This window comes from Alligator mississippiensis, chromosome 1, assembly GCF_030867095.1.
Source record: "Alligator mississippiensis isolate rAllMis1 chromosome 1, rAllMis1, whole genome shotgun sequence".
Lineage (NCBI taxonomy): Eukaryota > Metazoa > Chordata > Crocodylia > Alligatoridae > Alligator > Alligator mississippiensis.
The window spans coordinates 295,258,434-295,274,638 of NC_081824.1; the positions used below are offsets into that span (position 1 = coordinate 295,258,434).

Consider the following 16,205-nt stretch of genomic DNA (forward strand, 5'->3'; position numbering starts at 1 on the left):
TTGGTGTCATCCACAAATTTGGCTAGTGAGCTCTTCACCCTCACATCCAAATCATTAATAAAGATGTTGAAAAGTACTGGACTAAGCACCGACCTCTGTGAAACACCACTGCCCCCTTCTCGCTGGGATGACACAGATCCATTCACTACGACTCTCTGGGTCCTGTCCTGCAGCCAATTTCTTACCCACTTGATTGTCTTGGAGTTAAGCCCACAATCCTCCAATTTTCTCGTGAGGACATCATGGAGTACTAGATCAAAGACCTTTTGGAAGTCAAGGTATACAGTGTCAACCTGCTGTCTCATGTCCAGGTGGTGAATTACCTGGTCATAGGAGATGAGGTTGGTAAGGCAAGACCTGCCTGTGATGAAGCCATGCTGACTGTCATTCAGAATCTTACCTTCTGTAAGCTTATTGCAGATAGATTTCTTGGTGAACTTTTCTAGGATTTTCCCTAGGATGGAAGTTAGGCTGATTGCCTATAGCTACCCGGGTCTTCCCTCCTGCCCTTCTTGTGAATGGGCACCCCTTCCAGTCCTCAGGGACTTCTCTAGAATGCCACGAGTTGTGGTAGAGTTTCGCCAGGGGTTCTGCAATGAGTTTGGCCAGCTGCTTCAGCATTCAGATGAAGTTCATTTGGTCCTACTTGTGTATGTCTATTTTTTTTAATTGGTCATACACCAATTCTCTGGCAATAGTAGGGAGGCGATTATTCTTGTCATGCTCATCCTCTACTCTACCTGGCGTTGTTTTCCCCTTGCCCCAGTGAAAGACTGAGACAGAGTAGTCATTCAGGAGTTCAGTATTCTTGTGGGTGCTGGTAACCAGCTCTCCTGAGTTGCTGATCAATAGCCTCACACTCTCATTTGTTTTTTACACGTCTTTCCTGTGCCATCTCCCCCTGCACTCAGGGCATCAGCCACCTTGTCTTCAGCTGGTACTCAAATCTAAGATGAGGCTTTTCTTTCCCAGTGCTCAGTGGGGATGACACTTTGTTCTTGGATTTGAGTGAACCTGATAGTTTTATAACTTTTTAGTGTGTAGTTACTCTTAGCAGTGTTAAGGAGGCAAAAAATATGCTTGACTATGATGTGTGATGTGGCTGCTTGCTTACATCCACACATTTCATAAAAATTGATTTCCTGTTCTTAGGAGTTTTCTTTTACTATTTCTAAATCTTTATTATCTGTAGATCATTCTACTGAAATCTCTCTGGATTGTCCTGGAATTTAAACCTGTGTATGGGATACCCTTCTAGCTTGACATCTTCTGTATTTTCTCTAGAGAACCTATAAAGTGCAATGTAGCATAAGATAGGGAAGTTTGTGTTGGAGTTCAGCATTTTAGCAAAACGTCCTGTAGTAGTCAATAAGCAACAGCAAGCATAAGTATGTGTTTGTGGATAATTGCTTCATAATTGCTTCACCATTGGGAAAGAACCAGTCAGGATAAGAATAAGAACGTTAGATTCTTAGTCCCAGCGTTTGCTAGATCAGTGTTTTTCAGCCTGTGGTCTGTGGACCCCCGGGGTCCGCAGTCTATGACTCAGGAGTTTATAAAAGTTGTCTATGATCAATCAAAAATATGTGAATAGCCACACTTACAATTCAAAGGGGTATACACCTCCATTAAATTTTTTTTTAGGGGTCTGCAAATGTAAAAAGTTTGAAAAACACTCTGCTGGACCATGCTCTGTAATATTGGTGTCATACTTTTTCAGAACATGATGACCATTGCTCAGTATTACATAATATTTTAGCTTCATTTAATTCACCTAGGTATCTTGCTAACTTTTATATAAGTGTTTATATAGGGCAGGTTTCTTCACTGAATTGTCAAAATCACCAGTATATTTTAATTTAGACATATGGCCAGTTTCCTATACAGTGCATGGGGGAGAAGTGAATGTCTCAACAGGATTTATAACAGACAGTATGGCAGGACATGGGTGGGTGGGGGAGTAGAAATGCACTTAATCTAGCTAAGACATAATACTGCAGAGGTTTGAAATACCACTTCGTGAGGACTAGATTAGGATTCATAGCCTGCAACCCTCTCCTAGAGTGATTTACCTATATTGACCCTTTTGGAAACAGATGTCTTCTGTTCTTATTTTTTAAAAGGCATGTAGTGGTACCAATATTCATGTTTTTATGATTGCCTAATGATTAGTGCTTGCCAAGGAAGTGGGGGAATAGGGTCCAGTGCTTTCCTTACCATTAGAAAGTATGATCCCATAACTCCCCATTCTGTGGAGAGCGGTCTAACAGATAGATTGAAGTGTAAAACTTCACCTCTTCTGGTGAAGGTGTGTTACTGTTTAGAAGATGGTGTCATAGAGCACAATAGAGGGTTTATGACTTAGTTAGCCCACTGATTGGGGTTTCCATCTGGGAGAGAGGAGTCTAGGCAGGACTGCTTGCTCTAATAACTGTTTCGGATTTTATCTAATTACTGATTTATATAGAAGCCAGTTGATATCTGTATTTCATATTAAAAGTAGGTGTTCTTTCCTATGTTCTGGAATGAAAGTAGTCACGGTGATTGCATTTTGTGCTGAACTCGCTTCTGCTGTGGCTTGGGCATCCTCAGAGTGTGCCTAGTGGATTAAATTTGTTAAGGTACTTGGCTACAGAGGTGTCTAGTTAGTGGATTCTTAGCAGCCTTATGCATGAGATTAGGTGCTGAACTGCACCTGTTCTGGGTATGGACCACAGCAAATTGCCAAGTGTTTAAGGAGCTTCCTGGCAAATATTTAGGCATGTAAAAGGTTTGGGTTGGGGGTTTGAAGAGTATACTCATAAATTTGGGCACCCAAGTTAAATAGGTTAAATTTGGGAAAACAAATAGTTATTAATGTTTGTAGTTTGTATTTCAGGAATGGTTTGATTAGTGATCTAGTTTCTCCCAAGGGATGCAGAGTAGAATAGAGAAACTTGCATCCCCAAATGTGAATAATGGAAAATACAGAATTTGCAAAACAGTTAAACAGCCAATTAGTTAACTAAGAAGAATTGTTCCCTAAAATACAGAGTTGTTACTAAGTATCTTCATATTCTATTTCAGTTGTATAGTATTTAGAATTTTACTTTGAAGTATATTTGAAGCATGAAGCCATTTTGTTTGTTTTGTTTTCTTTTTTCTTTTTCTTTTTTAAAATATGTCCAGTGTTTTTTCTTTATAGCTGCTTCTTGCCGTTTTTTATTATTGCTAGACCTTTATCTTGAACAACTCACCTTTTCTTTCTGCTTGATTTTGTAATGAAGCTATTTTTCTAGTTTTGGGAAAATATTAATATTTGGGAGTGAAAGAACTAAATTCAACATCATGCAAAATAAAGCAAAAGATGTACTGCATCAGAAGTCTGTTTTGATTGCTTAAAATCATACTCAACATTATTTGTTTTATAATATTGTAGGTATCTACAGCACAATATCCAAAGATATTTAAGATCTTTTCAAGCTGGGTATATATTGGTATCTTTGTTTTGGGGACCTGAGACATGAATTAGCTAAAGGGTAATTTTTAAAAATTGACACTGACAGACTTGCACACAGACTCAAACAATTTGTGATTGATGATTGTGAACAGAAAACAGGTCTTTGGACTTCTGGGTGTATCCTGGAACAACTGAACAATTCTACTTCCTATTAAAAAGTTCCATCTCTTTTCTAGTTATGTGTATATTGATAGTATTTACAGCCCAATGCCACACAAAAGTGTGGTTCCTTCCCTAAAGATAGGAAGTCATATTTTAAAATTATCAAGATAGTGATATATTGTGTTCTTAACTCTTGTTTTAATATATTCTTTTTCATTTTTACAGTGTGGTTTGCTGCTGGACTCTTTCCCCCCCCACCCCCACACGATGATATGAAACTTGAAAGAAGACGATGCATACAGGTGATTTTAGTTTTGAAAATACATATAGGAAGAAAGATCTATATAGATGTGTTCCTTCTACTGTGTTTGCATTTGTTTATCTTAACTTCAAAAACTGCATCATTCAAACCATCATAAATGTTACAGAACAGTAGAAAACATTGAAGCCATTTGGATTTTTGAAGCTTCAGGAAGGATGCTATGAAATTGTGTAGCAGGAAAAGTTTTCCTGAGTGTAAATAGATTCTTTTCTAGCTGTCTCTCACAAGATGGTCCAGGCAGTCAAAGTGCTGAAAGAGGATACTGCTCTGAGTTCCCCTTTGTTATTTAAACCTTCCTTTTATTATATTTTCAATTACAAATTTTCTGGTAAGTGTTATCTAGTTACTAGTATATAATTGAAAGTTTTAAAATACTGCATTTTTTTTTTTTATTTAAACAATTACTGGTTTGATTGAAACTGATTTAATCAAGGAAACAGTCAACAGTACTTCAACCTTATCTCACATTAATAGATTTAAGCATTGTATGGATTTTGTAAAAGGTGATGATCTAACAGTGACTTCTTGTAATACCTAAACATTCTTTAAGTTAATGCTTTTCTAAAAGAGTACTTGGACATACTAAAATGAGCATGATTGCTTCTATTGATTAAGAGCAGGTTATTTTCAAATATACTTGTAAATTGTTGTCTTGGGAGTATGGCTAATAAATTGCCATAAAGAGCGATGGTAGTCAACAGATCTTCAGTAGACTTGAAGCTCTATAAAATAGTAATTGTAGAGAACATAGTTGAATGTCTTGTTTCTGCAAAGGTTTATAATCTCTTGCTCATATCTCCAGGTTTATAAATGTGAAAAATACAAAACAAGGTGGGTCTTTATTATTTGTTTGTTCCGCTTTAAAACCCATCCATGCTTAATTAAGACAAAAAGGATAGTTGGGTTTATGCATGCATGCAGAGGATTTCCTGATTGACAATTCTTGGTTCCATCAGTCATTCATGCATAAACAGCTTTACAGGGTGTATTTACATGGAAGAAGTTGGATTAACTTCAAGATGCTGTAAATTCATATATTTTTCTCTCCAAATCAAGCCCTTTCATTTGATTTAAATATCTGAAAAGTTGCATGGTGATGGTTAAAGTAACGTTTGAGCTAAATGGCTGTATATGTTGTTATAAATTGTTCATCTAAAGGTGATATTCATTCACTTTTAAAATATCTTTGTAGTATATTATTTATCATCTCTACATTAGCTCTATTAATGTACCCTAAAATTACTGGATGTCTGTGGAACAGGCAGCTGATCTGGTTGCAGACTAAGATTATTAATTGTTGATTTGTTAATTGATCTGATTGTTAACATTCAAAATATGAAATGGAGTTAAATATTGAGAGAAAAAAGTTTTAAAGCTTTTAAAAATACTCACCCTACAACTTAAAAGGGTTGAGTTTGATGCCAAGTAGTGCCTTAAAATGTAAGATGCTGTTGAGGGGATGAGAACTATGTTGTTTGATTTGATTTAATTTGAATTTATGCTCAACTATTTCTAGTTTTTGGTCAAGGCTTTTGATCATTACCATTGAATTTATGGTTTATAAAATTAAACTTTTATCCAAGCTTTAAAAATCAGAAAGTTCTCATTTTACAACCATATCTACCAAAGCCCAAACTCTTGGTTTTTGGGAGAGGTTATAGATCGTAGAGTTCAGGATTTTGAGGCATCATGAAATAGGAACATAGAGAATAATATAAATTTCCAATAAGAAAGGTAACTTGAGAGAAAAGGTTTGTATTTTGGGATTGATAATTATAACACACCATATGAATGCCATGCATTGAAGAATGCCCCTTTTTAACTTTCTGTAAACCTAGCATATACTGTAATGAATCTGCTGAGCAGTGGTATGTCAACAAAGGCTGTGATTTAATCTGTTGATAGTACATTTGCTGATGCCTGTCTCAAGTTTGAAGTGGAGGGTGAGAGCTCAGCCAGGAATAGGAAGATTTTGTGGCAGTTGAGGACATTTGGAAAGCTGAAGGGATAGCATCAAAGGCAGCAGTTCCTGATGGCTTTTCGCAGTGATTGAGCTGGGGTTTTTAGAAATGCTGGTGCATTAGATGTATTTTGGTTTAAGTTTTATAGTGCAATAAACAAAGTGCACTACAATTTATAATAGGCCACAGTAACCTGTGGCCTTTAGGTCCTCTCTGTCCCAAGGAACCGTGGCTTCAACAGTGGGGGCCTATGCCTGTGCTACGTCATGCTGCGGTTGGGCAGCAGGAGAGCTCCGCCCAGGCCACACCACGGCTGGGCAGTAAAGAGAAGCAGTGGAAGATGGCTGGGTCCTGTTGCTGGCCCATGTCAGACATGAGCTTGATCATTCTGGGCCCCTGCTTGAAAATGTTGCTGACCCCTGATCTATAAAGTAGGAGAAGTGTAGTGGTGCACACTGAATAATCTAGAGGAGTTGAATAGTAAGCAGGTTTTCCCTTCTGTAAAGCCCACAACAGTAGATTCATAACAGGAAAGGAGATATTTTTAAGCTACATTTTTATGTGAAGTTGTATCTTTGTAAAACAAGATTGGCAGGTCACTTTATTCTGCGAATTGCTTGATTCTTTCTAACACTCATTAGAGTTATGGATTTGTCAGTTAGTATGGCCTTGTTTAGCCAATTAAAAAGAATCCTTTGGAAAACTAATAAGGGATATGGATTTAGTTTTTAGAATATACAGTTTTGATTTTCCTGTGTATATTAAGCTTGAAAGCAATTCTTTTCAGTATTTTTTTTGAGGGAGGAACATTGGGACTGCATCATTCTGCTGCTGTTAGTACTGTGGTATCTCTCAGATCTGGGACTGATGCCCGGTAGAATACAAACTCAAAGTGGGCATGCCTACCCATGTGCTTTAATGCACAGTAGATTATTTTACTGAGCATTAAAGTGTCATGTAAAAAACCATGACATTACTCTAATGGACAGTAAAATAGTCTACTGCACATTAAGCGTCACTAAAAAACCATGCAAATGTGCTACTGTGCACTTGCGCAGTGTACTGCATATTAATTTAGTACCTCACATTGGAGATACTAAGCTTAATGCGCTTTAGAAAAGGTGCATTAATGTATGCATAGACACACCCAGTAAGAGTGGAGTTCCTGCCTGAAAGTCTGTAGTCTAAATCAGGGGTGGCCAACCTGCAGGTCCAGAGCCACATGCGGCTCTTCAGAAGTTAATATGTGTCTCCTTGAATCTTTGAACGAACACACGGTAACCAGCTTTGGAAGCTGGTCACTGTGTGCTTGTGCAAAGATTCAAGGAGATGCATATTAACTTCTGAAGATCTGCATGTGGCCCTGGACCCGCAGGTTGGCCACCCCTGATCTAAATCATCAGTGACATGTTGGGTTCTGCCTCTACTTCTGAAGAGCTGAAAAGAAACTTTTTAACAGGCTACTCTAGCTCTGTAAATTGGTTTTACAGTGGACATTTTATTTTTCTCCTTTCTTGGTTTTGCTCTTCTTAACTAGCAGATGTGTTGGGGATCCAAGTAAGGATAATTGTCTGAGTTTTGAAAATTTGAAGGAGGACAAGACTGAGTTTTCTTTTGAACGTATTCATGAGAGGACTTGCCTAGATCTTCTGATCTGGTGAGGTCCAATCCTTGATAAATGTAACAGAATTTAGCTCCATACCCTCCTTGAGTGCCACTTATATCCCTTTACCTGTCTGATCTGCTCCTCTGCTCTTTGCTCTTCCTGCCACTGTGCTGTCTGTCCCCTCCCTGTCTGATCTGCTGTGTAACACTTAAGACGTGTGCTTTAGGTTGGACACCCCTATTCTAATATCTGTCCACAAAAATTATAATGGAAATATTTAAAAAATCCACTTTCCTTACCCTGTAGTGACTCTACACAGAGGATTAATTAAAGATGCATTTAGGATGAATTAATGCACTTGCAAAATGGATAAAATAAGATTGCAGTCTTGAGCAGCTTTCGAGTGAGTAAGCGCTCTGATAAGGTTTCCCAAGGAGTAATTAGAATTCCATGATTTCTTAAGGCTACCCACAAGAACTGTGGTGAAAAACAGTATAGGGGATATCCACCCATGCTTAAAACTTGGCGGTGGGACAGTTATAATTGGATATTTACTAAAATATATTTTGTTGGTGGTTGGTCAAGCTCATGTTTGTGTACATGGCTCCAAAACTTTGACTGCATAAAGTAACATTGATATTTTGGGAGGATGGATTTACTGTGCAAAAGAATTTATCAAATATTAATTTCACTTTAAAAAGCCACACAAATAGTTATCAAAAAGATCAAAGTAGACAAGGTATCATATTTTCATTTATATTTATATTACAATGAAGTGTATAATAAACTATACAATACAATATGATGTTAATTTCCTGAATGCCTTGTGAAAATATTTTGAGTATACCATAACCAGAGGATTGATAAATGTTGAAAACTGGAGGATGTTGAGCAGTTGTATATACAGTTTAAAAGATTTTCTAACTTCTAATATCATAGTGTCATAATACTTTATTTTATTTTCAGAATATTTTTTCTTTATAGTAGAGGAAAAAAGCTTCAATAATGCTACTTCTGACACTATAATATAACAGTGATGGAATATAATACCTCAGGAGAGTTTTACTGTTTTATTCTTCAAATTTGTGACATCTATTATAATTATTTGGTAAAGGCAGAACAAAAGCCTTCTGGGAAATAATTAATGCAATACCGGAATTATATATTTGTTAAATATGCTTTTGGTTTTATATAATAATAAAACTAAAATGGCAGTGGACCATACCTCTTACAGATGACTTTGAGATACAGTATTTAAACCATCAGCTTTCTTAAAATGGTTTTTATATAGAAAAATATAGAAAGAAATTGTTGTGCTATATTATGAACAGAAAGATCTGCTACTGCTGTTTCACTTCGTGTAATTTATTCCCTATCTGGGTATACTGGAGCGGCTTTCTGTGTCATTAGTTATTAAAAGCTACTCTAATATTTATTTAGAATTTCTAGTATTTAATAATTATTTACTGATGGTTCTCTTTACCACATTTGAATAATTTTCTTTTATTGAAATAATAAATACTAGGCATTTCAAGTTATTACATAGGATCAATGGTCCTGCCTCAAGACTTGCCTGTGTAGAGTTCCATTTTTAAAAGTATGCTTTTAAAATTTAACTTTTAAATAAAGTTAGCTATAAGGCTAACTTTGGCAATGAACAGGAAACCTCTCTAAGGAAGTAAATATTGGATGTACATGCTGATTTGATACTAGCATGATAAGCTAGTTCTGGTTGTTGGCTTTTGTGTTCCATTCTAAATGTATTTTATTTAGTATTTTTTTTCACATCTATGTGGAAAACTGGTACTGGCATTGCTTGTGCTGTTGCAAGTCTGGGTAGGATGGATTACCTCCCTAGGAAAGAGCCAACCTTGGATGAAAAGGAATCTCATTGGCAATGTTAGCTATAGATAAACATGATTTTTTTTCTCCTGAGGGTAGATTGCTCCCCATTCTTCAGTAGAGCCAGGAAAAAAGTTAAGTCTTATGTCTGTAGTGGAAAAAAGCAATTAGATATATACTGAAAATAAATCAGCTACTCAAGGGAAGGGGAAGAAGTCATGACAGTTGACTATCAATACCGAAGCTGCAACCTGCTTGAAAATGGCAGATACATTGTCAGGTTTTCAGAACTTGTGAACTTAATGACATGTGGTGATGGGAAGGGAGCAAGACACAAGCAGGTTCCACTCACCCCAGCCCCTGTTTCTGCCTGTGCCCCACTCCCTCCCTCACCACTGGGACCTTGATTTGCACCCTGGCCTAGCCCACCAATGGCAGTGAGGGAGGGAGTGGGGCAGGGGCAGGTCCTGGACAGCTGGGGCGGGGCATGGGATGGTTCCGCAAGCAGCTCATCTGGGGGCACCCAGTGTGGGGAGGGGGTGGCGGCTCCTGCTGCTGCATGTACCCATGGGGGCCATGTGCCTGGGATTTGTGCATGGGATAAGGGAAGGCTGGGGCTGGGGTTGGGTTCTTCCTGGTGGGGGGGGTTGGGCTGCGGTACGCTCAGGACAAACGGCTGCAGTGCTGGGAGGTGGGTTTGCAGGGGGCTACAGTGACTTTTAGAGTGGCTGCAGCCCCCCTGTAACCTCCCTCCCAGCTCTGCTGCCACCCACCCTCAGCACAGCCTGGCCCCAGCCCACAGCGACAGTCCACCCTCGCCTTGCACAGATATGGGGGCACACACCCCGTGCCTCCTGGGCAGGAGCCACGGCCCCTAGGATGAACTGCTTGCAGCTCAGTCCCACACCCTGCCCTGGCTGTGCAGCCCCAGCCCTAGCCCTACTCCCTCCCTTACCGTTGCGCGTGCATCCCTCCCCACCCCTGCTGCAGCTGCCAGAAGCCCACAGCCGAGCTGTCTTGCGGCTCTAGTGCTGCCCTGCGTTTGGGGGGGGCTAAGCCCCGTTAGCCCTCCCTTCCGCTGCCTATGGGTGTGCAGTGGAATTACCTTAGATAAAATGTTCTTAGAAATGCACGTAGATAATATGCATCCAACAGGGGTTTCATTTTTGGTTTATGTTCTGCTGCCCTAGCTAATTTTTTTTCCTGATTCTTTTTTGAGAATCACTTTCATCAGGTATTGAAAGATGAGGTAACACCTCTCTTCTGTGATTGGTAGTGTAGGAGATGGTGTGCTGAAGAGTTTCATTCCTGGTTCTTTTTTTTAAGAACAAAGAATTATACATGTTAATCGTAAACAGAAGTCCAAATTCAGCGTTGTGATACTAATTGCTATTATGCCTTCTGAGGGATATAAAGCTGATTTGTGCTTTGCAGCCAAGGTGTTCTTTTTTTGTACATATATTTATTGGCAGTCTTATTAAAAATACCTGTCTGGTAATGGACAAATGCCATTATGAGTACCAAATGTTTCTATAGATTGCGAAGTCATCAAATGTTCGGCTAGACTTAAGATGTTGAGGTGTCCACATGTATCACTATGAAAATGATTGATAAACATCATTGGGGGCAAATTTTCAGGGAACTCTGTGGCTTATATATAATTTTTTTTTGTATTTTTTTTTTTCCACATGCATACTATGTACATTATTCAGTCTTAGTAGTTGAAGGAAAATTGAAGAAAGGCTGGTTTTCACATAAACTTGAGCTGTTCAATTTATTGGAACTTTTTTAGAATTCCAAACATCAGTGTTTTCTGGCTTATAGATACAAAGGAAGTACTACACTAAAGCATATAGGAATCCTTACTTTTCTAAGTTTCATGGATTTTTTTTTTTAACTAACTGATATTGCTTGCTAGATTTAGGATGGAACCTGCAGGGTTTTTTAAAAAAGATATATCAAAGCTGACAGGTACACGTTCTAGTGTATCCGAGTTTCTTAGTTAAGATGCATGGTACCAGAAAACAACTTCAGTGGGTATATTTTAATTTTTCTGTATCGCCATCGGTAGTTTTGAAAGTCTCAGTCATAGTGGGGAGGGCACCCAGATGAAGTTTTCTGGACTCTTTACTTGAGTTTTGATGAACAAGTTCTATATGTTTGATGATAGGAAGGAACTCATTCTTCTTTGTTCTGGATAGGTTACCTGCTTTTCATAGGATCATAGGAAAATCAAGGTTGGAAGGGACCTCAGGAGATAACCTAGTCCAGTCCCCTGCTGAAAGCAGGACCACCTCCAATTATGTAATCCCAAATTTCCTTTCATTTTCTGATCAGCATGAAGTACATTGTAAAACCAAAGTGGACTTCTGAGGACACTGGTCACTCAGGTCCAGATCCTCAGAGGTATTTAGGTACGTAACTCCCATGAAATCATTGATTGTAGGTGCTCAGACAGCTTTGGGAATCTAGGCCTCTGTCTTTTGCATGTGGAGATAACTCTCAAATAGAGGTTCACTGATACATCGTTCCCATATAGGATTGGCACCAATATAAGGAAAATTGACGGTATTGGGGTGGGCAGTGGCGGCGTTAGGAGGACTATGGCGAATTTTGGGGTAGCTGTAGCCCCACCAACCCTGGCTCCTTCCCAGTACCGCCGCTGCCTGCCCCGAGCACGGCCTGACCTTGCCCCCCACCAGGAAGACCCTGGTGCCGACCTGACCCCAGCTTGCCCTTGCCTTGCACAGATCCGGGGGCATATGCCTCCTATACCCTCCTGAGATACACGTAGCGGCAGGAACTGCCACCCCCTGCACCACCATTCTGCTGCCTGCGGCTCTATCTCCTGCTCCGCCCTGGCTGTGCAGCACCTGCCCCTGCCACAGTCTCACTCGCTGCCTCGCCCCTTCCCCCACAACAGACTTACCAGCTGGACGCTGCTCTCCATGCTGCCAGGCTACGTATCAGAATCAGATAGGTTTTGGACGATATGGCTCTCTAAAAGTCCGCCATCAGTATTGGCCCCAAAATTTTCTGTTGGTGCACCCCTACTCTCAAACATCTTTTCTGTGAAGGGGAAAGCGTGCCTTCAGTTTTGTTGCAGAGGTGACAGAGATTCCGGCTTTTTATAGAGGCATTTTTTGTAGTGTGTTCACACGTGCCTTTCTTTTACAATTCTGCTACTGAAACTTGTTGCTTTTGGTTCTCATGCCTCCATTTTTTGCTTTCAAATTCAGAATTCAGATTCCATTAGCCTGGTGGCCTTGCTAGTGGCACGCTGCTTAATTTTGAATTTGACTGTTTCCAGTGAAATTGAAGACACCATTATGGAGAAATTAATGTGGAAAAAGTTTTATTAGAATATCTAGTTATGCTTCATTTTCATTGTTTTCTATCTTGCACTCTGTTGAGATGCCAACTTCAGTATCTTACTGGATATTACTATTTTTAAGGGGCAATTGTGCTTTCATAACCACACATGGCATTTCATTATTTGTGCATCTTGTTTGTGAATCAACACTGTCTTGGAACATGGATCTAGAGTCTAATGCATGTGAGACTGAAGCATGTAAGGAATTGTTTGAACTCAAAACATATCTGCCATCTAATCATGATGATAGTGGCTGTCATATCACCCAAAATTGTCTGTGTGACCTAGTCTTTATTCTTTATGGTGTCACAGGATGTTTACTTTTCCTGAAATGTTTTCCTGACTTGCACCTGGCCCATTCTTCTGTACGGGCGTGTGTTTTTCTCCCTAACTTGTAAACAGGTTCTTAATGGGGAGATTCATAATTTAGATGTTAAAAGTTTTGAAGTCAGGCTTTGTAAACATAAGATGAGGGTCATCTATCTACTGTATTAAGTAAATGATCCTGTGGGGAACCCAGCTGCTGTGATTAATGAATGCATTAGACTGGTGAAATCATAGATTTCATAGACACTAGGGCTGGAAGGGACCTCGATAGACCATCGAATCCAGCCCCCTGCTGAAGGGCAGGAAGTCAGCTGGGTTCATAGGATCCCAGCAAGATAAGCATCCAGTTTACTCTTGAAGGTGTTCAATGTAGGTGCTTGAACCACCACTGATGGCAGGCTATTCCAGACCTTGGGGGCTCAGACAGTAAAGAAATTCTTCCTTATGTCCAGCCTGAAATGGTCTTGCAGGAGTTTATAACCGTTTGACCTTGTCATCCCTTGGGGCACTCTGGTGAACAAACGTTCCCCCAGGTACTGATGGTCACCTCTGATAAACTTATAGGTGGCCATCAGATCACCCCAAGCCTACACTTTTCCAGGCTAAAGAGCCTCATAGCTCTCAGCCTGTTGTCGTAAGGTCTGTTTTCCTGACCTCTGATCATGCGTGTGGCTCTTCTCTGGACTCTCTCAAGCTTCTCCACATCTTTTTTGAATTGCGGGCCCCAAAACTGGACGCAGTACTCCAGCTGCGGCCTCACCAAGGCCAGGTACAAGGGGAGAATGATGTCCTGGGATTTGCTTGAGGAGCATCTATAGATGCAAGCCAGAGTTTTGGTCACTTTACTAGCCGCAGCATTGCATTGCAGGCTCATGTTCATCTTGTGGTCAGTGATGACCCCCAAGTCTCTTTCTTCCATAGTACTAGCCAGCGTAGCACTGCTGAGCCTATAGGGATGCTGCAGGTTTTTCTTCCCAAGGTGGAGAACCTTGCATTTTTCAGTGTTAAACACCATCAGGTTCTCGTCCGCCCATTTGCTGAGCCTGTCCAGGTCAGCGTGGATTGCCCTTTTGTCTTCAGGTGTGGCTGCTTTGCCCCAAAGTTTGGTGTCATCGACGAACTTGGCCAGTCCGCTTCTGAGTCCAATGTCCGCATCATTAATGAAGATGTTGAACAATATGGGTCCAAGGACAGAGTCTTGGGGGACCCCACTGGTCACAGGGCACCATGACAATTGACTCCCATCAGTTACCACCCTCTGGGTCCGACCACGGAGCCAATTTCCCAGCCAGCGGATTGTGGTGGACCCAAGGCCACAATTGGCCAGTTTTGCCAAGAGGTGATCATGGGATACCAGATCGAAGGCTTTTTTGAAGTCAAGATATATGGCATCAATCTCTTCTCCCTTGTCCAGGTGATAGGTCACCTGGTCATAAAAGGAAATGAGATTGGTCAAGTAAGACCTACCCGCAACAGACCCATGCTGGCTATCCCTCAGGATGTTGGTGTTGGCTGGTCCATTAAGGATGGCCTCTTTAATAAACTTTTCTAAGACCTTCTCCAGGATAGAGGTCAGGCTGATGGGTCTATAGTTTGCCAGATCCACTTTCCTCCCTTTCTTGAAGATAGGCACCACATTGGCTTTCTTCCAGTCTTCGGGCACTACACCAGAGCACCAGGAGTTCTCAAAGATCCGTGCCAGAGGCTGGGCTATGATATTTGCCAGCTCCTTGAGTACCCTGAGGCATAGATTGTCAGGGCCAGGTGACTTGAAGGTATCCAGCCTCTCCAGGTGTTCCTTTACGAGGTCAGCATTGATGGAGGGCAGGGAATCTCCCTCACCCAGACCTCCCTGTCCTGTAGCAGGCTTGGGCGTCCCATGGGACTGATGAAAGACTGACGTAAAGTACCCATTTAATAGGTTGGCTTTTTCCTGGGCGTCTGTTGTCCCATCTGGTTCAGCAGGGGTCCAGTGTTGCCCTTGCTTTTCCTCAGGCTCCCCACATATCTGAATAAGGACTTTTTATTGTCCTTGATGCTCGAAGCTAGTTGGAGTTCAGTTGCAGCTTTGGCTTTCCTGGTTTGCTCCCTGCAGGACCGGACCAGTGCAGAATATTCCTCCTTGGAGGTGAATCCCGTCCTCCATCCTTTGTAGGCCTTTCTTTTTAGCCTCAGGAGGTCTGCTAGATCCCTGGAGAGCCAGGGGGGCTGCTGTGCCCTCTTGCTGCCTTTCTTCCAAGATGGAATAGAATTAGCCTGTGCATTGAGGATCGCTCCCTTGAGGAGCAGTCATGCTTCCTGGACTCCCCTCCCCCTGGGGTCGTGGTCCCTTAGGGCCTTACTGACAAGCCTCCTGAGCTTGTCAAAGTCGGCTTTCCTGAAGTCAAGGACTTCAGTGTTGCTGACTGATTTGCCAGCTTTATGGCGGATGGCGAAGGTGATCAGCTTGTGGTCGCTGTCACCCAGCTTCCCATCAATCACTAGGTCGCCGATTAGGTCATCCCCAGTAGCCAGTACCAGGTTGAGCAGCACTTTACCTCTCATTGGCCTGTAGACTTCTTGAGTCAGGTAGAGGTCATCCATGCACGATAGGAAGCTTTGTGACCGCTCGGATTTTGCTGAGTGATCCTCCCACAAGATGTCTGGGTAATTGAAGTCACACATGACAACCATGGTCCTGGAGCATGCAGCCTCAGCCAATACCGTGCTGAACTCCTGGTCAAGCTCTTGACTTTGGGTGGGAGGTCTGTAGTAGACACCCACCATTGTGTCCCCTGTGCCGTGTTCCCCATGGATTTTAACCCAGAGGGTCTCCAGTTGTCCACCCTGGTTGCCAACATCAGCTTGCAGGGATGCATAGCTTTCCTCAACATAGAAAGCTACACCCCCACCCCTTTTATCTAAGCCAGTTTCTGAGAATAGTAGCCTGTGTTGCAGGTGCAGAAAAAATATTTTGTTCATTTGAACTAGTTCATTCAAATTGAGAAGTTGTGTGGAGTTGAAAAAGCAGGAAAAATTATCTTTTTTTTTTTCCCCACTCTAAACGAAGAGAGGATTAGAATCATTAATTAGAAGGACATTTTAGGTAATTTAGACTTTCATTTTTTGCTTATTCTATTCTAGGATAAATGGAAACGTGTTGGTTATTCTGGGGATGCCCTTTTGCACAAGGA

General features: G+C 41.1%; 1 protein-coding gene across 5 annotated transcripts in view; it reads left to right on the forward strand.

Annotated features, from left to right (window-relative positions):
- The window catches only part of DYRK1A (dual specificity tyrosine phosphorylation regulated kinase 1A), a 132,439-nt gene that overhangs the window by 39,986 nt on the left and 76,248 nt on the right, over positions 1 to 16,205 (forward strand). For all 5 annotated transcript variants that reach the window (XM_059720740.1, XM_059720739.1, XM_014599150.3 and 2 more), the window contains one exon: positions 3,827 to 3,903. In XM_059720740.1, the coding sequence (XP_059576723.1) occupies positions 3,894 to 3,903 (10 nt within the window). In that variant the 5' untranslated portion in view covers positions 3,827 to 3,893. The remainder of the gene's footprint in view (positions 1 to 3,826; positions 3,904 to 16,205) is intronic.